The sequence below is a fragment of the Nannospalax galili genome, unplaced genomic scaffold (assembly GCF_000622305.1).
Source record: "Nannospalax galili isolate Female #2095 unplaced genomic scaffold, S.galili_v1.0 scaffold1922, whole genome shotgun sequence".
NCBI classification, from domain to species: Eukaryota; Metazoa; Chordata; class Mammalia; order Rodentia; family Spalacidae; genus Nannospalax; species Nannospalax galili.
The window spans coordinates 107,536-133,947 of NW_008348865.1; the positions used below are offsets into that span (position 1 = coordinate 107,536).

The following is a 26,412-nucleotide window of genomic DNA, read 5'->3' on the forward strand; positions in this document are numbered from 1 at the left end:
TCCTGCGTTTCAGTGGGTGCCAGCTCCTAGCTGGCATGAGGTTCAGAGGCTCTCACGTTGGGTCCCAGATATGGGGCGCGCTGGGCGCCAGGTGTGGGGTGCGCGGGTATCTGCTCCTGCGCTGCTTCCCTGCGTCTTCCGTGGCTCTCTGCTGCTGAGGCTTTGCTCAGCCAAGTCCCGCCCTAATTTCACCCGTGCACTTTCCTCAAGATGCGAAATCCACCAGCCACTGGATCACGTGGGAGAGTGTGAGGGCGGCTAAAGCTGGGATCCGTGAGTCAGTGACGGAAAGACAGCTCTTCCCGGGAAGGCTGGATCATAGGCAGTGAGACAAGACTCAGCTCAGTCAGACTCAGTGTTACAGCTCTTTATTCAATGGCTCTGCGTGGCTCCAAGCCTCAGTGTCCCAGAGTGATCCAGCTCCTTCAGTTATTGAGGGGAATAGAATCAGGGAACTTTATACCGTGGGGGTAGTGGTAAAAGCTTCAGCTGATAGGTACTTTGGGGATGCCTCATTTGCATGTGGAAATGGGCTCCCGCCAGGCTGCCAAACTGCTTGAAAATCACACAGGAAAGCCTAATAGTTACAGAGCCAAAGGCTACATTCCTGTGGCTGCTACTTCACAAAGGAGTCAGGAAAAATGCCGGGAAGACGCCCTGCTGTGAAAGGAGTCTCTGCATATGGCTCCGAGCTCGTGAGGTATCCGGACATGAAGAAACTTCTACTTTACACAAAAAAGGTCCCCAACAATTCGGTAGGCCCCTTGTCCAATTTTCTCCAAGCATTTAATCTTATGACCCTGACCTGTTCTGTATATGGGGCTGGAATGCCCGACTGTTGCACCCCTGTGGCATAACAGTCACTTGAACCAGAAAACATCCCAAAAGTAATGGGGACAGGTGGGTTGGCATTTGCATTCCTCTCAGCCTGTATCCTGCATTCCTCCTTAAAGAGGGCACACCATTTAATATATATATAGGGCTAGGAAGGACTGCTTTGGCGAAGTCCAGCCAATCCTTTGTAGTACACTGCTGATGAGCCAAGCCTTGGAGGCGAGTATCTACCCAGGGTGATCCCGGGCCATCCTCAGCCACCACTTTCTTAAATTCCTTTAAATCCTTCGCCTCCCAGGGATACCAGTGGTCAGGGCAAGCGCCTCCTGGGTTTACATTAATAGGATACGCTTCCACCTGTGGCTTCACAGAAGCCTCCTGAGCGGGGGCAGGATAAGAGGGCGGCCGATTCCAAGGATGATTTTCGTTTATCTCCTGTACTTTTGCTCTCTCTCTGAAAAAGGAACCCATGAGCCCTGAGAATGGGGGCGGTTTTCATGGGTCCCGGGAAGCCCTGAAGTTGGCCAGGGCATGTCCGAGGTGCTGCTTGTTATTTTGGCCACTTTTGGTTTCACTTCTGTTGCATTTCTGCGTTCTTCCTCAAACTCTTCCCATGATTCCCGTGCCAGGGTTTCTGAGGGCTCATCAGGAGGTGGTGCCGAGGGCTTAAGTCTCTCGGGCTGAAAGCATGCCTTTAAGGCCGAAATAGTAGGGTAGAACCCCAGCGGCGGATCAATCCCCAGTTGAACCTCCCTTTGTCGAGCTAGGCGTTCCACACGTTCCCATGCATCCCCAGTAAAAACATCAGCCCCAGGTAGCCAAATGGACGGCCTCTGCCCAAATCTTTTGAGCTGCCGGATCTGACAGCTCCAACCCCCTACTTTTAAGCATATCTCTCAGCACCTTAAGTGCCGGGTCCTCAGGCTTATTAGTGGCGTTACCCATCTTTTCGGGTCTCGCTTACCCCGGACTCTTGATTGGCCCCAATCCTTTTCCTTTCACCTACCCTCGAGCCCCACGTTGGGCGCCAGTTGCGGGGGATTTGAGCCTGCGACCCCCGCGCAAGGATGACCGGGGATGAGTAAGTGCGCTGTTCGCCAGCCCCCAAAGCCCCCAGCACCGGGAACAATCAGATGCAACAGGGAGTCTAGTCAAGCAGGAACTCATTTATTGCAGGTGTTACAGAGCTTATAAAGGCATCTGGAAATCCCCCTCCCCCGTGAGGGTGCCCAATCAGTTTAAAGGTCAATCGAGCACGAAGGCAGCACTTCATGGATCTTAAGGATGATCATGTGCTGATCATGCACTCCTCAGTAGTGCGGAAGTATCCGTCAGCCAGTTTGAAGACTTTCAAAACAAGTCACTTCCTCTCGGCGCCATCTTGGCAAGGTGGGGCCTTTAGGTCCCCACAACTTCTGACTGGCATGACTGCAGAACTACCCAGTGGATAGACCAGAGATGTCAGTAAATATTCTACAAGAACAGCCTTGCAGTCCCCCATAGGGTCCAAGTATTTGAACACTTTGTCCCCTTGGTAGCAGTTTTGGGAGGGTTAGGAGGTATGGAGTTGCCAGAGGAAGGATGTCCCTGGGGGTGGGCCTTAGCCTTGCCCCAATTTGCATCTCTCCCTACTTCTTGTGCCTGTTTACAGACCTGAGTGTTCAGCTCTTGGCTCTGGCTGCCTTCTGGCATACCTCCCCACCAAGATGGACTCTTATCTCTCTGGAACCATAAGTCCAATAAACTCTTGCTTCTGTAAGTTGTCTTGGTCATGGTATTTTTATCATAGCAATAGAAAATTAATAGAGAAGTTGGTACCAGAGAGTAGGCTGTTGCTGTGAAGAACCTGACTTTGTTGGTTTGGGGAGAAATGTGGAAAACTTTGGAAGTTTGGACTAGAAAAGTGGTTGAATGCTATAACCAGAGTTTAATGGCGTGTTCTAGTAGGAGTCTGGAAGCAAGTAGTGCAAAGACCAATGTAGTTCCAGAGGCAAAGAAGGACTTAAACAGCAACTGTTTAAGAAAAGAATCTGGCTACCCTCTGTTTACCACCTAAGGACCTTCCTAAGGCTAAATGAAAACATAGTGGTCTAATAATGAATTGGTGGCATGGTTATTAATGGTGACTATTATGGAGATCTACAATGAAAAAGAGCAAGTGGAACAGAAATACAAAATGTACACTATGGAAAGAAAAAGCTGGCTAGGAAGTTTAATGTAGCAGCCAAGGCAAGTCCTGGATCGTATGTTCCACTGTTAAGATTAGAGCCATTAAAAACAGGCCTTCAGGTTTGCATTTGAACCATGAAAGGAATACCCTCAGGGTAAGACCCCATCCAGTTAACATTCCAAATAGTAAAAGGGAATGGTCTGCAGCTAGAAAACCACAACATACAAGAGCTGCTGCAAATGTGATCCAAGAGAGTGAAGTTCCATCCCAAGCTGACAGTTGAACTTGGCAGTGTCATTCAGGTGGTGCTGACTTTAGAGGCATAAATGATGCAAGAGATAGGGGGTCATCAGTTCTTCCTCCACAGTTTCAGAGGGCTGCTGAGGTTAGGCAGCATGTAGCAGGGCAGTCACTGCATAAAGATGGCCCTGACAGATTAAGGGGCCCTGAGAGGCCATTGTGCAAAGCTGTGAAGACAAAGTCTGGTTGGCAATGGCGACACCAAGATGTCTGAAGGTGCTAGAGCTGAGAGACATCTGCCAGGGAGAGCTGTACAGAGGGAGTGGTACCAACCCCATAGAGACATGTCTGTTGCAGACAGTAAAGCTAGAGAGGGTGAGCCTTCTAAGCCTTCAGAACTGTCCCAGACATCAGACATGGAGCTACAGGATTTGGCATTTGCCCTGCTGGTTTTCAGTCTTTAGTCTGGTATTTCCTTCATATGCCTCCCTTTTCTCCCTATTGGGATGGGAATGTGTATTCTGTGCCATTATATGTTGGAAGTAATTTTTTTATTTTACAGAGATTTATAGTTAAGAGATTGCTTTGAGTCTCAGAATCAACTTTGGACTCTGAACTTTTGAATAGTGTTGAGACTGTTGGACTACAGAAACTTTTGAGGTTGGACTAAATGCATTTCACATTATGAGATGGTCATGAGCCTATGGGGTCCGGAAGTGGAATGTGGTGGTTTGAGTGAGAATGTTGCCCATAGGTTCCCAGTATTTGAACACTCTGTCCCCATTTGGTGGTGCTGTTTTGGGAGGGTGAGGAGGTGCAGTCTTGCTGGAGGAAGCTCCCAGGGGTGCCTTTATCCTTGTCCTATTTCAAGTTTCTCTCTGCTTCCTGTGCTTGTTAGAAGATGTGAGCACTCTGTCTCATGCCAAGCCTCCCCACCAAGGTAAACTCTGTAAACCCAATAAACTTTTCCTTCTTTAAGTTGTCTTGATTATATTTTATCATGCAACATAAAAGTAACTAATACAAGCCTCTACAAGAATCATTTGACTCAAAATACCAAAGACACTGAGAACCCCAATTATAAATAAAGTGCTATAGCCAGGCATGGTGATACATGCCTGCAATCCCAGCATTTGGGAGGAGGAAACAGGCTGATCAGGAATTTGTGGCCAGCCTGAGCTACATGAAACCCAGTTTGCTTTTTAAAAAATATTTTAGTAATTTTATGTGTATGAGTGTAATGCCTGCATGTGTGTAGGTACACCTGGGTCATGCGATGCCCACAAAAGTCAGAAGAGGGCGTCAGATCCCCTGGAAGTGGTGTTACAGATGGTTGTTAGCCATCATATAGGTGCTATGATTTGAACTCGGGTCCTCTGCAAGAGCAGTCAGTGCTCCTAAACGCTGAGCCATCTCTCCAGCCCCATGAAACCCAGTTTCAAAATAAAATAAATGAAACCAATAAGCTAGGCCCACACCCCAACTTCCCAGAAGGGCATTCTGTCTATGCACTGCAGGGAGTAAATGATTACTGTCATTATGAAAACACATGAGCGGACCATGGACATAGATGCATTCTTTTTGTAAATTTTATTCTTATGTATGTTTATGATGTGTATTGAGGTGTGCATGCCAAGGCACATGTGTAGAGGAAGGTAAGAGTGTCAGCATTTTGGGGTACAGGTAAAGGAGGTACAGCTCCCCACCGTCATCCTCTATAACCTCAGGAGTTCCCCTAGTTCTTAGAAAAGCCCGCTCAGACTGACAGGATGCAAGGCTTGGACACTGAAAAGCTTTTCAGGACTAAACACAAGCCACAGCTCACTGTGAGGAGCCCTGGGTAGGACATGTAACACAGGTCCTTCATGTAACTTTTTGTTTTGTTTTTTAAAAAATATTTTATTATTTTTGTGTATGAGTGTATTGCCTGGATGTATGTGAGTGCACCCGTGTTGTACAATGCTGCGGAGGTCAGAAGAGGCCATCGGATTCCCCTGGAACTGGAGTTAAGGACGGTTTGTAGCCACCACGTGGATGCTAGGAATCAAACTGGGTTCTCTGCAAGAGCAGTCAGTGCCCTTAACCAATGAGCCATCTCTCCAGCCCCTGTAACTTTGTTTTTTTGTTTAAGATAGGGTATCCCTGTAGCCCCAGCTGGCCTGGAACTCACTTATGTACATCAGGCTGGCGGAATTCACAGAGATCAACTTGCCTCGGCCCTCAGTGCTGGGATTAAAGGCACACGGGCAGTAATTTTTTTATAGCAGTGTTGAGGATTAATTTGCTGCTTGGCACATGCTAGGCACATGTTCTATCAACTGAGCTACGTTCCCAACTCTTTCCTATCTTTCATTCCCTAAAACAAATCTGTGCTAGACAGCAGTAGCCACCTACTTTTAGATGTGTAAACTGAATCTCTTTGCAAGATTAACTACTCAAGGTATCTTTAAATCAAAGAGCACTCAGGGCAGGTCTTTCTACCCCAAAGTCCAAACCTGTCAGTGACACAATACTGGCCTATGCTCTGATATTTAACATAATTAGCGAATTTTTGGGATTTCTCAAGATCACTCTGGAATGGAAAAGGGGAGAAATATGGTTTGACAAAATACAAAGCAAGGTGAAATGAAAGCTAAAATGGGTGCTGACCTGAAATTATGCGTGTGATTTCAGGGATTCCTAAAATCTCTAGGAGTCCCACCGAAAGGTCCTGGAACCCCACGTTAAGAATCTCTGAGGGTTGGGGAGGGGAGCAAATTCAAATACAGTATTCAAAAGTTCAGTTTGACCAGACTGCTTTAACATCACCTAGACACAAGGCTTCTGGTCAGGAACCTTCCAGTGGGAAGAGCCACCACTTAGGGTAAACTAATGAGCTCTTCGCCTGGAAGCTATGTAACAACGAGACAGCGGTCAGAGGCAGAAGAACCAATGAGCGGGTTGTCCTCTGTGTGGGGTTACCTTTGTTGAGGGCTGAAAGTCAGGCCCAGGAGCCGAGCCACTAGGCTTTCAGAAGCTCTTGGGTATCTAGAACACGCTCAGGAGACATCCGCGCTGCAGAAGTGGGGAGCCGCGAGCCAAGAGGATGCTCGCGAAGGAGGCGTAGTCAGGAAGGCGGGCTTCCTCCAGTCACAGCAAAACGCCTCTAGGAACGGGCAGGAAATCACCAGGCCGAGTAGGCGGCACCGAACGCCGGCAGCAGGCGAAGCCCACAGACGCGCGCCGAGCGCCCGCAGCGTTCTAGCCGCCCTCGTGCGTCAGCCGGCGGCGCAGTCGCAGTGGCGGCCTCGTTCGCTGTGGGGGTGGGGCCAGGAACTGGGCGGAGCTGACTGCCCAGCGCGCGGACGCCAGGGAGCGCAGCGGAAGGGTGTGAACGCGCAGTCTCCGTAGTCACTCGGCCGACATGGAGGCGGGGCTGCGCATGCGCGTTGAGAAGCGGTAGCGGTGGCTGCGGCGGCGGCAGCTGTGAGGGGGTTCCGGGAAGATGGTGCTGATTAAGGAATTGTGAGTGGTTTGGTGGACTCCAGCTAGGCTCTGGCACGGGGGTGGAGGGCTCCGTGGTTCCGAATTGGGTGGGCAGTGCTGAGAAGCGGAGAGTCTCGGCCGGCCGCCCTCTGCGAATGCCGCGGACCCACGCGAGTCCCCGACTCGCCCCGAGGCCGTGTGCGTCGGGCCGGACCCTCCGCGGGCAGCAGGGCGGGCGCGAGGCGGGCGAGGAAGGCCGGGTCTCGGTGGCCCGGGAGACCGGGGACTCGCCCTGGGGCGTCGCCTGCGGCGCGTCGCGCGAGGTGGGAACGCCAGGTGAGCGCGGCCGGGAGTGCAGCAGTGTCAGCCTGCCCCCGCCGGCCCTGCTCTAGGTCCTGCATCTGTAATACTGCCCACTTGCCCTACCCGATTCGCGACGGAAGGGATTTCCAGATGCATCAGGCCGCCCGATGATCTTTGTTGAAAAGTTGTGGCTTTTTCCACTGTTAGAGGAAATCGGGTGCCAGTGAACGTTCGCCTGTCAGACCTGAATCGGCAATTCCTTGGGCAGTAGGGATTTCAAGTACTACTCTTTTGTTGCCCCCTCCCCCGTTTCATTTACAGTTCTTAGAAAAATAATTGCCTTAATTTAGCAGTCTCCAGGCGTCTTCGTTGTGTTGTCAAACCTCTTCAAAAACCGAGTAATTGCTCTACTTAAAACTGTAGACTTCCTGTCTCTTGAGTAAAAGTTGAAGTCTTAAGTAAACAGCTTGCAAGGCCTTAACCCTATTTTCTGCTTGGATCTGGATTTTCCTTGCTCCACTCCACCTCACAAGACTCCCCGCTTGCTCTACAGATAAGCTTAGTTCAGGGCCGTTCTGTTTGCTTCCCTTCCTCCTGCTTTAAGTGTGCTTTTCCCAAATCACTTAACACACCTCCTGCCAGGTCTTTCTGGCCTTCTGGGCGTCTTTGTATTCCAGATGTGTTCTCTTTCTGTGTGTAGTCTCCGTATCACCCATCCTGCTCACTCTGATCTCTCCGGCTTTTAGAACAGTTTCTAGGTCTTAGGTATTCAGTAAATATTTGCTAAATGAATTGACAAATCACCCTAATAAGGAAAAAAATTAATCCCATTTAGTGTGTGTGTGTGTGTGTGTGTGTGTGTGTGTGTGTGTACGTACGTATGGGCAGGTGCGACAGCGTCCTTGTGGAAGTCAGAGGCCAACTTTTGAGAATCAGTTCTCCCACTGCTTGGGTCTGGGGACTCAGACTCAGGCTTGGAGGCAAGCACCCTTATCTGCTGAGCCATCAAGCTGGCCCCCCAAATTACTACTTTTTGTCAATCATAGGAAACCTGAGAAAAGGCTTCCTTTTTCATTGTGCAGAGTGAAGATTTGCAGATAAAGCTGATTTATAAGAACTGAACTTTGCACTTGTATGAAAAGTTTCTTCCAAGTCATTTATAGCAGTGGACCTTGCAGACATCACCTCATTTATTATTGTAGTAGCTGCATGATATCGATAGAAGCAAATGAGAAGGCAGGTGGAGAACATGAAACAGAGCAAGAGAATTGCAGAACTGATTGTAGATCAGATACTTGTTTCTAATGTATTACTTCCTGTCTTCAGTGTGAATAAGTATTCAGTAATGCTTTGACTGTTAAGTGAGTGGTCTTCAGATGGAGCAGTCCCAGATGAGAGTTTACATACTATGCAATGGGAATATACACTCTCTGCTTTTTCAAACCTTGAAGACTTGAAAGTTACATTTTATTTTTAATTATTTGTATATGTGTCTGGGCATGTGCTTATGAATGTAGGTGCTTGGGGAGGCCAGAAGAAAGCATCAGATCCTTGGACATAACTGCTGGGAACTGAACTTGGGTCCTCTGCAAGAGCAGTATGCACTCTCAACCACTGAGCCATCTCTCTGGCTCAAAATGTATTTTTCAGTATTTTTAATTTTGTATACTTGAGCTCAGGAGTGCAGTGCGTCCAGAGGTTAGAGGTGTTGGATCCCCTGGAGCTGGATATAGGCGGTTGTGAGCCACCCAACATGACTGTTGCTTGAAACTGAACTCACATCCTCTGCAAGAGTAGTACATGCTCTTAACCACTGAGCCATCTATCTCTCCAGCCCTGCATTTGTTAGGAAAATTTTAATGCGCTGAGATTGCAAAGTTGGTATGTACCCAGTCTTAAGTGTTTTTCCTAGCGTTCTGCATTAAAATTGTTGTTGTTGTTTTTAACTCCAATGTTTGACTTTTCTAAAGTTTTTCTCTCCTCCTTTAGAGGCACCTTCTTATTTTTGAGTTCTCAGTGTCCAGCATAGCATCTGGCATAGTATTATAAATTTTCAGCTCTATTGAATGAAAAAGTGACTTTTCCTCTAGTCAGCTTCCTAAAAATTTTTAATTTATTTTTTTATGTGTATGAGTGTATTGCTTGCATGTACATAAGTGCACCCGTGTCATGCAGTGACCACATAGGTTGGAGGCCATTGAACCCCCTGGAACTGGAGTTACAGACAGCTACCACCATGTGGGTGCTGGGATCTGAACCCGGGGTCTCTGCAAGAACAGCCAGTGCTCTTAACTGCTGAGCCATCTCTCCAGCCCCTAAAATTGATTTTTGATCGTCAGTAGACAATAGGTGGTTCGTTTGTGAAGATGTTGGTAAAGTAAAATAATTCAGCAGATGTTTGTTATCTTCTGTTTCTTACAAGAATTAAAAGCTTAAGCTGGGTGTGGTGGCACATGCCTTTAATCCCAGCATTGGGGAAGCAGAGGCAGGTGGATTTCTGTGAGTTCCAGATCAGCTGTCTCAGAAAAACAAAAAGAAAAAACAGAAAAGGAAAAAAAAAAAAAAGGTTAAGAAGGACTTTTAGGGCCAGCCTTAGTAGAACATACCTTTAATCTTCGCACTGGGCAGGCAGAAACAGGTGAATCTCTGAGTTTAAGAGGCTACCCTGTGATCTGCGTAGTTCCAGACTAGACAGGGCTACATAGTGAGACCCTGTCTCAAAAAAAGAAAGACTTTCAGATTGGGCTATTCCCTTCTGTTATTAAGTAATAGATGAAGTCTGGGTTTTAAAGCATTCATTGATGGTTCTATTTTGAAAAATATTTTCATGAGGATTTCAGAGAAGTTTTTGGAATTTCAAATTACAATCTTTTAGAATAATATGGAAAATCAAAAGCTGTGTCTTCCTTGCTCTTTATTGAGCAAGTCTTAAAGAACCTTCTAAAGTCATCATTTCAAGTATCTTAGTCATTTCACTTTGTGAAGAGATTTCTCTTTTAAAATGTTGCTAAAACAAAAACAGGAATCTTCTTCTGGTGAGCAAGTATTAAACTTAATGCTGCTGCATTGGTGTTATGAAACTTGAGTGAAGATGCTCTTTATTCTGTCCCTTCATCTCTGTAGTCCCACATCTAGGTTCAGTAATGTATTAAGAACCCTTGACAAGCCTCCCAGAAGACTTCTTTATCGTAGTCCCCTGATTCTCTGTGCTCCTAACCACCTACAGGTGATTTTGTGAAGTCAGCTGTAATTATATCACTCCAGCATTTTCTGTTGCTTCATTAGTGAACTGAATGAATTGCTGACCATAGTGTCCCAGGCCCTGAAAACAGGTCCTACCCTATATCTCTCTAGCTTCTCTTCCTCTGGGATGTGTCCTGGGGTAATGAGACAGTGACCAGATTACTGTGCACTGTGAGGGGACAGGTAGGCAGAGGTGACTAAGAACTTTTGTTTGTGGAAGGACTTAGAACAAGTTTGTTCTTAATGAGACTAGAAGAGCGTAGAAGTCTGTGACTGATCTCACTTTGCGAATTCCTGGTTTTTAGGGTCACCATCCTACAGAGTGACAGTGACCTGGAATAGGCAGGAGGAGCAACAGGAAGCCTGTTCCATATATGCTGGTGGTTAAGATGATGCCAGAGCTGGGCACAGATAGATGTTTGAGGAGAATGGAGAGCTGGGAAGTGCTGCAATGGGGGAGCCAGATGTGATATTCTGAGTTATGTCAGCATTTTGTTTTGGTATAAGAACAAATTAACCAGAAATGTCTAGGTTGAAAAGATTATCGCTTATAAACAATAAACTAAATGACTTTTACGTCAAGAAACAAAGAGATTCCAACTGAGAAGAAACTGGAATGAGTAAAACGGGACTTTTCTACAAAGTGATGGTTGGAGTGACAGAAGTTTTGGGTTTTTATTTCTTTATTTATTTTTTAAAAACCTGGTGTCCTCATAAAAGCCAAAAAAGAACAGTGACATAAAGAGTCAGTGTTCTTTGGGAAGCAGCTGTCAGGAAAGTTGGTAGAGGGTGGCTTGAGTTTATGGGATTTGTGGTGGACAAAGGTAAGGGTGGAAATAAGGGATTTCCTGTGAAAATCTGGAGATAAAAATCAATATTCTGATAAAAAGCAGTGTACCATAATAAATATAAAATTTTTTAATCATTGTCTCCTGTATTGTAGGTATAATGGAACTATAAAAATAACGTTTTGGTATATCCTGTACCAAACACTAGGACAGGATCAGACACAGGCCTTCCCTTATAATTGAACCTACCTTCAGAGAAGTTATTGTATTTATAAGGTTTAAGGTAGACGCCTTAACAAAAGATTCTTATTTTAAAGTCACTTTTACTTATTTGCGTCTTCTTAAACTTGGATAATTGGGTTGAGGAGGGACATTTTCTGGAAGTTCATGAATTTCAAGAAATGTATTCTGAGAGAAGTAAATCATAAGAATAAAGTGAGTGTGGGACAAGAGTACTTGCTACTCTTGCAGAGGACCAGAGTGTTCAGTTCCCAGCATTCATGTATGGCAGCTCACAACTGCCTGTAACTCCAGCGCCAAGGACTCCAACAGGGCCAGTGTACTTTTCTGGCTTCCTGGGGCTCCCACACATACACGTTCTTACATGTCCATAGACATACACATAATAAAAACTCTTAAGAAATGTACAGTATATAGGTGGTGAATGAAATTGCACTAAAAATTTTACACGGGCATCTTGGCCAGACAGTCTATAAATAATACATCCCATTCCCTGCAGTTTTCAGGCATGAGCTCATTCATGTTTGCTAACCCTGCATAAGCCTTTCTGCAGCTACACCTTTGGGGTCCTGGGGAGCGAGGCCACGCAGTACAAATGGCTGTTGGAATCCAGCAATGATGCTTGCAGTTTAAAAACTCTTAGGGTTGTAGGCTTGCAGAGACTTTCTTCCGTAGATGACATTCTTGTATTTTTGGAAGTAGAAGTCTTGTTTGCTGTATCATTGGATTTAAATCCATTAAATCTAGAGATCTGTGTTTTGAATCCATATCATATGTAATACTTTTTCTTTTTGTCTTTTTAGCCGAGTGGTTTTGCCATGTTCTGTTCAGGAGGTAAGTTTTTCTTGGTTCTGCATCATTTTATTGGTATAATTTACTGTAATATGCTAATCTACACTATTTTTGTAATACTAGCTTACTTTGGTCTTCTTTTCCGGTGTAGTCCTGGCAGTGGGACCCAGGGCACTAGCATGCTAGGCACACACTCTACATCTGAGCTACACTCATATCCTTCATTTCCCGTTTATTTGCATGTATGTGACAGATGCAGCTAATGCATTTCTCTTACATTGCCTCGTTTGGAAGGGGGTGTAGAAAAGACTAACCAGTGTGGGAATTCTTTCTACACTATCCCAGAAAAATGACATTCCAGCCTCAATTGAAGCTATTTCTAGAGAAGGAAGCTGCTGCTTAGAGAAGCAACTGCTTTTACTACTCTTACGTTTCCAACGTTTGTCTTTATACAAACCTGCTTTTCTGTAATGCTTGATTGTTGTTCATAGTTCACCCCATTTAAACAGTGTAAATTAAGCCTGCACTGCCTTCCTGTGATAACCCTTCAGATTTTCTGATGGAAGCTCTTCCTGCCAACTCACTACCACCCCCAAGACCTTGCGTTCCATTTTAACAGATCATGGAGTTAAACATTCCCAGTATACCATTTGTTCCAATGTGACATGGTCTCTAGACTTCTTGACAGCTGGCTTCATTGCTGTATGTATCATAGCTGTTGCTTCGACCTGAAAATCGTATTCTAAATAGGACCCGACCCATAACAGTGGTCCTCCTTGACCTGCTTTTGATAGACAACCTGTGTTCTACAGCTACAGCTACCTGTTAGATGGCCAGCAGGGAAGATAGTATCGGAAAACAGTGAAAAGTTAGCAAAACTCAAAACCCTCGGGGGTCCTTCTGAACTTGCTCATAAGTTCCCCTTGCTCAGTTATCTGGTTTTCCTGGAGCTGACAGTAAATTTAAAGCAGAGAATTGGAAGTTGGACAAAACAAACTGATGGCCTAAGATGTGACAGCTGATAGAAGACAGGAAAAAGCAGAACTGAAAACAAGTGGCTGCCTGGCACTGTTGAGTGTGCCTTGAACACAGCTGCGTGTGTCTCCCCAGGACCTGAGGTCTCCACTATTGTGACACACTTGACACATGCCAGGCACCCTGTTCTTTGTCTACACAGTTGATTATTTGAACTCACATGTAGAACTTGACATTTGTTTTTGTTAAATTTTTTTTCTTCTTTTGGTTTTAGCTGATTGAATTGACTGTTGAAATCTGGTGTCTTGGTATTGTCACCCAGAATAATTTTACATTTTGTTAAATTCAGATTTAGTAAGCATGCCTTTTTCCTCTGTCTCTTGAGTTATTTCTTAAAATGATGTCAGGGAGAAGGCCTAGTAGCATATCCCAAGTGACCAGTAATCTCTTTTGGGATTCAGTCATTTAGTTGTTTCTTTTTGGATTTTTTTTTTACTCTCTGTTCATGATGATGACCAAATTTGCCTTTTGGGTTAGAGACTTTTTAATCCTGTTTGAAGTCTGTCATGTTGGAAAGCTTATTTGGAAGGAATTAGAATCCTGGTGTTAGTAGACGAACTCAGTCTCTTCCCTGTAGTCCAGAGTCCCTGCAGACATTTATTTTGGGAGCACTTAGAAATTTGTTTGGTTCCAGCCTCCCAAACCCTTCCAAATTGAATAATTCCATGTGTGTTTTAAATTGTTAGACTACCTGATCCTGTCACATCCTTAGAGCTGCTTAGATTTCCTGAGCTTACAGTGGCCCCTGTTTTCAGTCTTTCTAATAAAATTTTAGCTTTTAAGAACATTTTTATTTTATGTATATGAGTGTTTTCCTGTATATAAGTATACCACCTGTAAGCAGTGCCCGAACAGGCCAGAAGAGAGTGTGGGATCCCCTGGAATTAGAGTTATGGATGGGTGTTAGCCACCCATGTGCGTGCTGGGAACTGAAACTGGGTCCTCTGCAAGAGCAGTGGTTAAAACCACTTTTAACCGCTGAGCCATCTCTCCACCACAAATTTTAGCTTTAAATTATGAGTTTGTATAGGTAAATTTTTGTGCCTTTGAAAATATACCTAGAAGAAAACTGCTTCTTTAGGCCATCTTCATTAGAAGGAACTTTGGTCAAGTTTGAAGAGATTGGAACTAGTACTGTGACTTGGCCACTGAAGCAAGTGAGACCATAGTAACTGTGGTTTTACCCCTTGTTTGAACTGTGAGTGGCACAGACCAGTACTACTGAGTCATGGATACTGGTGCCTGCCACTGAGAATCTTGGTTCACTTTCTGAACTAGAAACTGCTGTCAGCAGTGACTTGCCTTTTAGAATAATGCTTGTATATTAAATTATTTCCCAGTTTGTTTTTTAGAGAATTTTGTTTTAAAGTTCTGATTCTGGTACCCAGTATTGCTTTTAGCTGAGCAAGGGCCAGATTGAGCATGTCATTTATCAGTCACATGGAAAAAGATCCCTACACACTGCTGAAAAGTCCACAGGCTTTCCTTATCACACTTCATTCCTTCCTCTATTACTGAGTAACATGCTGGTTGCTCTGATTCAATTGGCATAGTGACAGTTATATTCCTGCCATACCTTCCTCAGAATTTTGTAAAATTAGATACTTCAGAAAGTGCACGTTCATTGTTGTTCAAAAGTCGAACTAAGTCGGGTATACTGACACATGCCTTTAATCCCTGCCTGGTCTCCTTAGCGAGTTCCAGACCAACCAGGGCTATGCAGTGAGGCCCTGTCTCAACCAAAAAAAAAAAGACACCAACAAAGTATTGTATTGACATTGTATTGACATTTTCCTGATAAATGTGTATCATAACTGTTTTTGAATGATGGAAATTTTATAAAGCTGTGTGATCACCTGGTGCTTGTTTTTACACGTTAACTCTAGCTTGAGCCCTGTTTTCATATAAAATGTGATGAATGATTTGATAGACTTTTCTGTGTCATCCATAGTCAAGTTTTAGCATAGCAAAGCCCGGCAGCTGCTGCTGACAGTGAAGCTCTGCTCTTTGGAATTTCAGTACCAGGTTGGACAGCTTTACTCTGTGGCAGAGGCCAGCAAGAATGAAACTGGTGGTGGTGAAGGCATTGAAGTCTTGAAGAATGAACCTTATGAGAAGGATGGAGAAAGGGGACAGTACACACACAAGATTTATCACCTGAAGAGGTAAGTGGGGTGTTGACATTTGATGTGTAGACCATTGAGAGCCATGCTGTAAATACTTCACTTACATGGCAGAGCTGTGTCACAGCCACCTTCCTGGTCGATGTGCTGAAGGACGTTTTTTATTTCAGTGTTATAGAATAAATTGTAATAATGTGCTGTATTTTTATTTTATTTATTTTTGTGTGTATGAGTGTATTGCCTGCATGTATATAAGTGGACTCGTGTCCTGCAATGTCTGTAGTGATCAGAAGAGGGCATCAGATTCCCCTGGAACTGCAGGTACAGACAGTTGTTAGCTGCTGTGTAGGTGCTGGGAATCGAATCCAGGACTTCCGCAAGAGCTGCTAGTGCTCTTAACTGCTGAGTCATCTTTCCAGCCCCATTAATGTATTTTAACTTGTCCTAGGAACCCCTCACTTTTCATATTAAATTATAAAAGTAATAACCTCTGTTGTAACAAAAGCTCAACTGGTAGAGAGAATAAAATAAAAAGTTGATCATCGCCCCTGTCATCAGAAGTCCTTAACAACAGAAAAATATGAGAAACCTTAGGGATTATCCTTCTAGATCATTTTTTTGAGCATACTCAAAAGATGTTTGTAAACATAAGCATACGAAGAAATAGTTTGTCACTTCATGTGTTATAAATAAACTTATTCCATACAGTTTTATTTTTCATGTTTGTGGGTGTCAAAAATCATCTTTTTTTTTTTTTTTGGTCTTTTTGAGATAGGGTCTCTCTGTAGCCCCAGCTGTCCTGGAACTCACTATGTAGACCAGGCTGGCCTTGAACTCACAGAGATCCGCCTGCCTCTGGCTCCCAAGTGCTGGGATTAAAGGTGTGCTCCACCACACCCGGCTCCATTTTTTAAAAATATTTTATTATTTTTATGTGTACGTATGTATTGCCTGCATGTAGGTAAGTGCACCCATGTCATGTGATGCCTGAGGAGGATAGAAGAGGCTGTTGGATCCCGTAGACCTGGAGTTACGGACAGTTGTTAGCTGCCATGTGGGTGCTGGGATTTGAACCTGGGTCTTCTGCAAGAACAGTCAGTGTTCTTAACAGCTGAGCCATCTCTCCAGCCCTCATCCATGTTTTTATTTAATACCATGGGATTCTTTTTTTTTTTTTTTTAAATATGCATGGCATGGATGTACATGTGGGTATACATGTATGTTTATATATGTGGAGACCAGAAGACAGCCTCAGGTACCACCCTCAGGAAAATGATCCCATCCACTGGAACATGTTCTCTCATTGACCTAGAGTTCACAAGTTCATCTAGCCTGACTGGCCAGTAAGTCATCTCTTCTGTTCCTCCCCACCCCTCAAGAACTGAGATTACTAGTGTAGGCCATCAGACCTAGCAGTTTTAAATGGTTCTAGGTATCAAATTTAGGTCTTCAGGCTTAAGACAAGTGCTTTCACACTGACCCATCCACCCAGGCCCTATATGATTCTTTTTTGGGTAATTTTTTTTTTTGTTTAGTTTTGCTTTTGGATTTTGAGGTAGGGTTTCACTGTAACTTTCAGAGATCCATTGGCCTCTAGAGTGCTGGGATTACCATCATGCCCAGCTGTATGTGATTCTTTTTATTTTCTATTATTATTTTTATTGTTTTTTATTTTATGTGTATGAGTGTGTTGCCTGTGTGTATATAACTGCATCACATGTATGCAGTGCCTGCAGAGGCCAGAAGAGGGTGTTGGATCCCCCTTATTGTTGGCTGCCATGTGGTGCTGGAAAATGAACCTGGGTCCTCTGCACAAGTAGCCAGTGTCTTTAACTGCTGAGCCATCTCTATGTGATATTTTTTAAAACCACGTAGAATTCATTGGTTTGGGCACAGCGCAGTTTTCTTGAATATTCCCTACAGGATAGATAGTGAAGATCCATTTGTACATTTTAGTCATTTTATAGTTTTTGTCAGTTACAAATAATTTTCATGAACCTGGTTGTACATGTCTTTATGCCTTAGATACTATATTTTTTTAGGAGAAAGGCATAAAAGTAGTATTGTTTGGAGGTCATGATCATTTAAAATACTTTATTATTTTTATTTTATGTGTATGAGTGTATTGCCTGCATGTATGTGAGTACCTGTGTCATGTGAGTGCATCCGTGTCATGCAGTGATGTTTTTTTATTTTATTATTATTTTTATTATTTTTATTTTATGTGTATGAGTGTATTGCCTGCATGTATGTGAGTACCTGTGTCATGTGAGTGCATCCGTGTCATGCAGTGATGTGGAGGTCAGAAGAGAGAGCTTTGGATTCCCCTGGAACTGGCGTTAAGGATGGTTCGTAGCCACCATGTGGGTGCTGGGAATCGAACCTGGGTCCTCTGCAAGAGCAGTGAGTGCTCTTAACCACTGAGCCATCTCTCCGGCCCCAATGATCGTTTAAAATTTGATATTACTGCCAAATTGCCCTTCGAGAGTTCAGTAGAAGAGCTGGTGCCACCTTTAGTTCCAGTACGCAGGAAGCCGAGGCAGGTGGAGCTCTGTGAGTTCAAGGCCAGCCTGGTCTACATAGTGAGTTCTAGGACAGCTGCAGCTACAGGGAGACCCTGTCTCAAAAAGACCAAGAAAAAAGTATTAATTTTTCCATACTTAGTGTTTAATTTTTGCCAGTTTCACAGAAAATACCATGCCTCAATTTGTAATTCCTGGTTACTGTGGTTGGCCTGTGATGGTGACTGACCAGGTGAATTTCTCTGTGACCTAAGTGGTCACATGCTGTGTTTTTGTTCTTCCTTTGGTTTATTGGATTATTATTTTGTGGGGGAGAGGGAGTCTTTTTTGAGACAGGGTCTCCCTTTAGCCCCAGGTGGCCTGGAACTCACTATGTAGACCAGGCTGGCCTTGAACTCACAGAGGTCTGCCTGCCTCTACCTCCCAAGTGCTGGGACTAAAGGCGTGCACCACCATGCCCAGCCTGTTGGATTCTTTTGTACACTCCTTACTTTGACAGTCTGATCTCTGCCCTTAACTATTTTAAAATAGAGAATACATTACAGAATAATCAAAGGGCATATAAGATCAGTAATGGCCTTGTCCTTTTTGTGGACAATCTTCTCATATGCTAAGGCTGGGAGGGCATCTTTGCTCTTCTGACTCTCTTCTCTTCATGCTAAGTAGATCAGATTCCTGTTTGCAAATGCCTTGAAATTGTAGGTGAGCTCTGGTGATTCTGTGAGAAATACAATATTTGTTTGTGTTGCAGGTTTGTTTTGAGAAGTAAAGAAGGCAGTAATAGATAATATCCATACCTACTGCCTTAAGGTGTCTAAATCTTCTAGCATCCTACTGTGTCTATAGCACTGTCACCAGAGGAAACTGGCATTCTGGATAGTATAGTGCATATGATGCTGACAGTGTCCAGTCCACGTATACTCAGCTTATTTTTATTTTCATTTATATATGTGTGGGTATGTATATGTAAGTGAGGGTGCTCTTGGGGGACATTGGATTCCCTGGAACTAGAGTTACAGGATGTGAGTTACACATGGGTGCTGGGAACCTAACTCAGGTCCTCTGCAAGAACAGTGCAAACTTTTAACCACTGAACCATCTCTCTAGCCCCTTTTTTTTCTAAAACTTTACTCACTTGTTAACTGAGTTCTACTAAGAGCTAAAAGTTCCTCTTACTGAAAGCACTGGGTTCATTCTGTGAGTTCTAAAATAAGCCAAAAGTTTGACTATGAAATTTGCTTTGGCAGTGGTGTCCTTGTTAGATCACTGTTTCTTATGTGAAAATATTTGAAATAGATTTGTAATCATCTTTGAAATCTAGAAGTTCAAATATTGGGACGATAGCTCCTTATTATGTAGGAATATATATTCATAATGTGCCCCTCATATTTACAGCCTAGTCAAAAAAAAAAAATCTAGAAAGTCATTAAAATGTTAAGAATGTTTATCACTTCCTGCTGGGATATGGGAGATTTCATTTTTATGAGAAAGAAGACTATTAAATATCATTTTGAAACATCTGATTTAGGTAACCCTCTAGCAATAAATAATGACTCTTCAGTTGATGAGGGCTATAAATATGGTCATTGCAAGCAGTATTCTTACTCAACAACTTACTTGGGCATGAGGTTCAGAATTCCTTTCAGGCTTTAGTGGATTAAATGAAGGAAAATCTTGGCTCTCCGGAGCCAGCCTTTCTGTGCACTTAGCCTTCTTCATTCCTAAAAGGAGTCAGAGTCATTCCACACACCGTTTCTGTGCAGCCACTGAACTCACTACTGTGCTGAGACATAGGCAGCATGTGTGTGTGTTGTGTGTACGACACACTAAGGCTCATACTTAGCAAGGCCAGTTAAGTGGCAGAACAGAGACTGAGACTTGGTTGCTCTGGCTTTTAAGTTCTCTTTTGGTCAAATTGTGCAGTTCCAGGACTGAGGACAAGAATGGGCAGCCAGTGAGTGCAGGCCTCCCATGAGAAGAAGGGGCAGAAGGGAACTGACAAGGCGGCAAGGCTATTTGATTCTTGGGACCACCCTTCCTGGATCCCCCAACCCTTGTCCAAAGATGGCAGCTGTGGACAGAAGCAGAGGGACAGAAAAGGAAAAAAGGGAGCGAGAGCAACAATAATGATACTCAGGCAGTGATGAGAAGCTGCCAGAAACCTTCATTGACAGAGACAAAGCAGGGACCATTGTTGCTGTTGTCTGGGAGGGAGAAAGGCTGTAGGACAAGGGCAAGTGTCTCTTTCAGATTCATCAGTGTCATACTGACAGCTCATTAGCCACAGATAACTGAATTAGAGAGGGACACAGAATCACTTAGCAGTAAGTCCCAAGGCCTTGGCTGCTATAAGGAAAACCTTGATTTCAGGACAAGGTTGGTGGTACAACCCCTTTATGGTTGGGGTCTTCAGGGGCATCAGGTTAGCATGCTGAATGGTTCTGGCTATCCCTGGAAAGTTTTAAAATTCTCTGCCTGAGGACGTTAAATTTGTATGTTTAATATCTGGTTTCTTTTATAACATTCACTTCTTTTGTTAACTCAAGCTATGTGCACTGTTCCCACATAACATTAGTAGAACTGCAGATTTGCTGAGACCACCAACACTTTATTTTATTGCGTTTGTGAAATTCTGAGTTTCACTTTACCTGGGGTAAGTAAAGTCTAGGTACCTTGGCTAGTTTCCCATTTCAGCGAAACACTTGCCTGTAATATGTATATACTGCATCTCAACCAGAAGGTTGAGAAACAGTCTTGGCAAGATGTTAAAAAACCTAGCAGTTAGAAACTGTTCAGATGTCTGGATCCCTTGAATCTTAGTTAACTGGCTCACTCACTGAGGTTGGGTAGCAGAGATAGGACATGAACCCAGCAGGCATTGTGACTCTAGAACCTGTCCTTTGAATCCCTTTTATTCAACTTGACTCCTAATCCCTGTGCACAGCTCAAGAATTTTTCCATTCTCCTGGATTTTACAGAGGAATTCTTTATGGACCACAGGTTTTACTGTGTTCTAGTTTGCTTCTCTATTGCTGTGATAAAACACTGATGAAAAGCAGCTTGGGGAGGAAGGACTTTATTAACATCTTAATGGTTATAGCCTGTCCTCCAGGAAAGCTAGGGCAGGAACTCAAGCTGAAGGCAGGACCTGAAACAGGCCATGGAGGAATGCTCTTGCTGGCTTGCTCAGCTAACTTTCTTATATAGCCTAGGCCCTCCTGCCCAGGGGTGGTACTACCCACAGTGGTCTGGGCCCTCCCATATCAATTAGCAATCAAGAAAATGCTCCACAGACCAGTGTGACAGAGGACAATCCTCAGTTGATGGTTCCCCCCTTCTAGGTGCGTCCAGTTGACAACCAAGTCCATCCCTTGTCAACTTGACACACATATGCTTTATCATTAAACCATCACCTTTCCTTGTTTCCAGGGTCTCATTTTAATATCACGAAATGAAACACAGTATTAAAAGTTTCATTTTCCAGTGCTTTAAAACTCTAATGTTTCTGGGGCTAGAGATATGGCTCAGCAGTTAAGAGCACTGACTGTTCTTGTAGAGGACCCGGGTTCAGTTCTCAGCACCCACATAGTGGCTACAAACCATCCTTAACTCCAGTTCCAGGGAAATCCAAAACCCTCTTCTGACCTCCACCACATTGCACGACACAGGTGCACTCACATACATGCAGGCAGTGTACTCATACACATAAAATAAAAATAATAAATGAAATATTTATTTTAAAAAATCTAATATTTCTTTAAAAGTTCAAAATCTGTTCACTGTAGCCTCCTGTGAAATAAAATATAAGCTCTGTACGTTTATTCCAAAAGGGAAGAACCAGGGCATATTTATAATTAGCTCAAAGCAAAACTAAAATTCAGCTGTGTAAAAAAACTCATTGTCTGACATCTTGGACTCATTATCTTCTGGGCTTTAAAGAACTTGGACAGTTGAACTTCTTCAGTCTGCCATCTGTAGCACATATCTGTAGCCATCTGTAACACATAGGCTGAGACCATCTCCTCACCATGCATGCAGCTGTCCATAGCAGATCCACTGCAACTGTGGCTGTACCTTCACCAACACATCTCCTAGTACCAAACCTCAGTACCATGACCCTTCAGTTTTGCAGTTTTCTTGCCACCAAAACCAACACCATGTGAGAGACTCTAACACATTACCAAGTTGGACTGCCAGCTCCAGATGCAGCCTTCAAATGTCCTGATAGACTCTCACATGTCCCTCTGAAACTTCACAAGCCAGGCCTCCGCTGTCTGCATTTCTTTCAGCATTCCTATCTTTCAAGCTCCCACTGAACAGCCTGTTAAGCTTTGAGTACTCTGGCTTTTCCAGCCAGCCCAAAGCTGGAAATTCTTCCACAATCCTCCCCCAAAACAACATGGTAAAGTCTAACATAGCAAGACCTCATTCTGGTAACAGCTTCTGTCCTAGTTTGCTGTCCGTTGTGATAAAACACTGACTAAAACCAATTTGGGGAAAAGAGGGTTTATTTGGCTTGCAGGTCACAGTTCATCATCAAGGGAAGCTGAGGCAGGACCTGGAGTAGAGACCATGGCGAAGCGCTGCTCACTGGCTTGTCTCCCCTGGTTTGCTCAGCTACCTTTCTTAGATACCAAAGGCCTCCTTGCCTAGAGAGGGCACTGCTATAGTCAGGTGGGCCCTCCCACATCCTCTAGCAATGGAAAAATGTCTCACATAGGCTGGTCTGATCCAGTCAGTTCTTCAGTTGTGTTTCCCTCTTTCCGTGTATGCTAAATTGACAACCAAGATTAGCCTTCACACACTATCAGTCTTTAATTTATGTTCAAAGTAAAGGTGAGCTTAGCATCAATATAGGCATTAATATCTGCGTACCCTCATTTATTGCACTTCCAACAGAAAAAAAACCCTTGTCCCTAAGCAAGCCAGTCTCTGTGCTGTGGAAGAAAGTTGTGTGTGCTCACCCCAACCTTTGTTCAGCCTCTTAATCTCTTTTCTGACCTTATGCCCTTTAGAAACTGGAGTTTGGAGCCTAGCACAGGGCCTTTCTATGCAGAGGCATTCTTTGGCTACTTAGAATCCTACTGACCTTCCATCCCCAAACCTTTGCTTTTCTTCTCATTTTGATACTTGGTTGTGTTTCCCTGTGGGTACATGTTGATCTTGGACCTTGTTTTTCCACAGAAGTTATTTTTATTATTTTTTGGTCTTTATGAAACAGGGTCTTCATGTAACCCCAGCTGGCCTGGAACTCGCTATGTAGACCAGGCTGGCTTCGAACTCACAGAGATCCGCCTGCCTCTGACTCCCATGTGCTGGGATTAAAGGTGTGTACATCACACCTGACTTATTATTTCTGTTTCATGTGTATAAGTATATTGGCTGCATGTATGAAAGTGTACCTGTATTGTGCAATGTCCACCGAGATCAAAAGAGGGCATCGGATCCCTTGGAACTGCAGTTACCAATGGTTGTTAGCTACCATGTAGGTGCTGAGAACTGAACTGGGGTCCTCTGCAAGAGCAGCCAGTGCTCTTAACCCCTGAGCCATCTCTCCAGCCCCATTTTATATTCTTATCAGCAGGGTATGTTGGTTCCACTTTCTCCCTCTCCTTGCTGACATTTGTTAGTGTCTTGCTGATTAGGGCAGTTTGTGTGTATGAAGAATACTTTATGGTTTTCAGTTACATGTCCCTGATAATTAAGGGGGTTGGACATTTCCTTAGGTGCTTTTTGGACCTTGCATATCTTTGGAGAAATATATTCAAATCTTCTTACTTTTTTGGTCAGTGTCCCTCTGTAGCTCAGGCTGTCCTCAAACTCATGTTCCTCCTGCTTTAGCCTCTTGGGTGTTAGAATTAAAGGCTGGACCATCATGTCCAGCCTATCATTTCACCTGACTTTTCTTTATTGTTGAATTGTTGAGAGTTCTGTATACTAGCACCCTATTGGATATGTGATTGGCAGGTCTTCCCCCATCCTGTAGACTGTCCTTTACTTTCTAGACAGCACCTTTTGAAGCTTTAAAAGTTTATTATTTTATGAAGTGTCTTGATTTTTTTTTTTTTCCCTTGCTTATGCTTAACCAAGATTGTTACATTCCACCTCTCAGTTTTAGGTCTTCATCCATTTGGAGTTGGTTTTTGTCACCACCCTTCTTTCTCACTCCATTTGACTCTACATAGTACCAGGTTTCTCAAGGCCTTCAGTGGCTTCCATATCATGTAAAGAGAATAAACTCACACTCCAACCTGTCAGGTGAGGAGGGTTCCACGTAGTCTGTTTGCCCCTCTCTGGCCTGTCCTATCTTGCTCGCTCTGTTCTTTCAGCCACTGCAGTTAGTCATGCTGGAGGGATGCCGTGGCCGGGCTGCTCATCCTACTTAGCTAGCTCTGTTCCTCTGTTGTTCTGCCCTGAGCTAGTGACAGAATGGGTCTTATTTTTTGCCTTGCATTGTTTCTGCTTCCTTTCTTGGAAGGTTATGCTGTGTTGCAGTGGTCCCTGTTCATTCTTTCCACAGTCCCCAGCAAGGCCAGTGAATACATGTAGAAACTGAGTGAATAGATGACTGCGTTTGGTAACAAAGTGAAGGATCAGTTATTTTATTGATGGCAATTCAGTCTGGTCTGCAAACTCTTTCCTGTATTTTTCCACATTTTGATGTTTTGATAATTATCTACGTATGATAAAAAAAGGGTAGAGAAATGGAACTTTAAACAGTTTTACATGGTGTGTTTTACGAGTAGATTATTATATCAAGGGAAAATGTAGTTTGAAGTAGTTTGCCAGGATTGGAGGCCTAAGCTTAGTGGTTGAGTGCCCATGAGTTTCTGGGTTCCATCTGCAGCACTGCAAAATAAGAAAAAGTAGAAGATGAAAACTGAGGAACTTATTCCAAGGCACTGTTTATCTCAATAATGGGTTATATGTTTTGTTTTGGTTTGGTTTGGTTTGGTTTTTTTGAGAAGGTCTCTCTGTAGCCCCAGCTGTCCTGGAACTCACTATGTAGACCAGGCTGGCCTTGAATTCACAGAGATCCGCCTGCCTCTGCCTCCCGAGTGCTGGGATTAAAGGTGTGCACCACCATGCCCGGCTTGTTTTGTTTTTTAATTGCTGTTGGTTTTTTTGCTTTATTTTTTTTAAGAGCTGCTTCCAGAGAGGATGTTTAGTTTTAAACCATGTAAGTCATCATGTTGTGTCTCCCCCCACCCCCACCCCCCAGTTCTGTTATGACTTAGTTGCCTTCTCTGAGCTGGAAAGGCAGCTCAGTAGTTAACATTGTGTACTGCTCTTTCAGAGGGTTTGAGTTCAGTTCCCAGTACCTACCTCAGCCAGCTTACAACCACCTCTAATTCTAGCTCCAGGTATACTGACTATGCCTCTGGCCTCCTCAGACATCTGTATTCAGAGAATTAAAAAAAATATATTTTTAAGTATTTTATTTATTATTTTTATTTTATGTATATGCGTGTATTGCCTGCATGTATGTTAAGTGCACCTGAACCATACAGTGCCCATGGGGGCCAGAAGGGGGCGACAGATACCCTGTAACTGGAGTTACAGATGGTTGTTGGCCACCATGTGGTTCTGGGAATTGAACCCCTGTCCTCTGTCTGTGTCATGCAATGCTTGTGGAGGACAGAAGAGGCTGTTGGATCCCTTGGAACTGGAGTTAACGGACATTTGTTAGCTGCCATGTGGGTGCTGGGATTCAAACCCGGGTCTTCTGCAAGAACAGCCAGTGTTCTTAACCACTGAGCCATCTCACCATTTGTTTTTTAAGTTGCCTTCCCTGGAAACAAATAGGTTCAAAACCATTATTCCATTAAGGTCAGTTCTTGATATAATCTCCTTTCAACAGAACTGAAAAAAGACTACAGTTGAATTTAGACTACCAGGCTAAACACTCCTAGCATGCATGGCAGGGGATGCCTTCTGAAAGAACTTTCATGCTCTTGGACTTCTTGCTGTGGGAACTCTCATCTTATGCAGCCAAGACCTGGACAACAGGGTACTTTGAGGTGTGAGCCCTGCTAGGAACACTCTAAGTAGTCACCATCTCACAAGCAGCCTGGGTCAAGAACAAGAGGAGGAATGGCTTCCTGTGTTTCTTTTTGTAGGCCTAGTTCCATTTTATGAATTATTATTGTTCCCTTTTCTGATGTTCCCTAAACATTAGAGTGTTTCCACTGTTGGGCCCTGTAGGTTAAACTGTGTTTCTGATCTATTCCAGCCTTTTCTAAGTTGACCAGCTGAATCATTGGTAGTTGTTTGCCATGCACTGAGATGAAGCAGGAATACTGTGATTAATCCTGATTACTGATAGATAGCATTCTCTTTTGGTCAGACCAAACATCTTTTGGGTCTGTGTCTGCCATTGGAGGTTTCTCCACTAGATTTTGTGTGTGTGTGTGTGTGTGTGTGTGTGTGTGTGTAGAGGTGTAGGGGTGTACATAACATCTGTGTGCTCATGGTGTAGAGGCAGGAGATCAACCTCAGATGTTATTCCTCAGGATACCCATCCACTTTTTAAAATATAGACTTATTTTGGGGGGAGAAGGGTATGAATGTGTGTCACAGCATACAGGTGGAAGTCAGAGAACAACTTGGAATCAGCTCTCTCCTTCCATGTGGGTCTGAGGGATGAGGCGCAGGCC

The 26,412-nt window shown here is 43.9% G+C and overlaps 1 protein-coding gene across 2 annotated transcripts in view; it reads left to right on the forward strand.

The window, feature by feature from the left end:
* Positions 1-6,632: 6,632 nt before the first annotated feature.
* Positions 6,633-26,412, forward strand: part of Pitpnb (phosphatidylinositol transfer protein beta) — a 68,698-nt gene continuing 48,918 nt past the window's right edge. For both annotated transcript variants that reach the window (XM_008846117.3, XM_008846116.3), the window contains exons 1-3: positions 6,633-6,748; positions 12,087-12,117; positions 15,130-15,275. In XM_008846117.3, the coding sequence (XP_008844339.1) occupies positions 6,729-6,748; positions 12,087-12,117; positions 15,130-15,275 (197 nt within the window). In that variant the 5' untranslated portion in view covers positions 6,633-6,728. The remainder of the gene's footprint in view (positions 6,749-12,086; positions 12,118-15,129; positions 15,276-26,412) is intronic.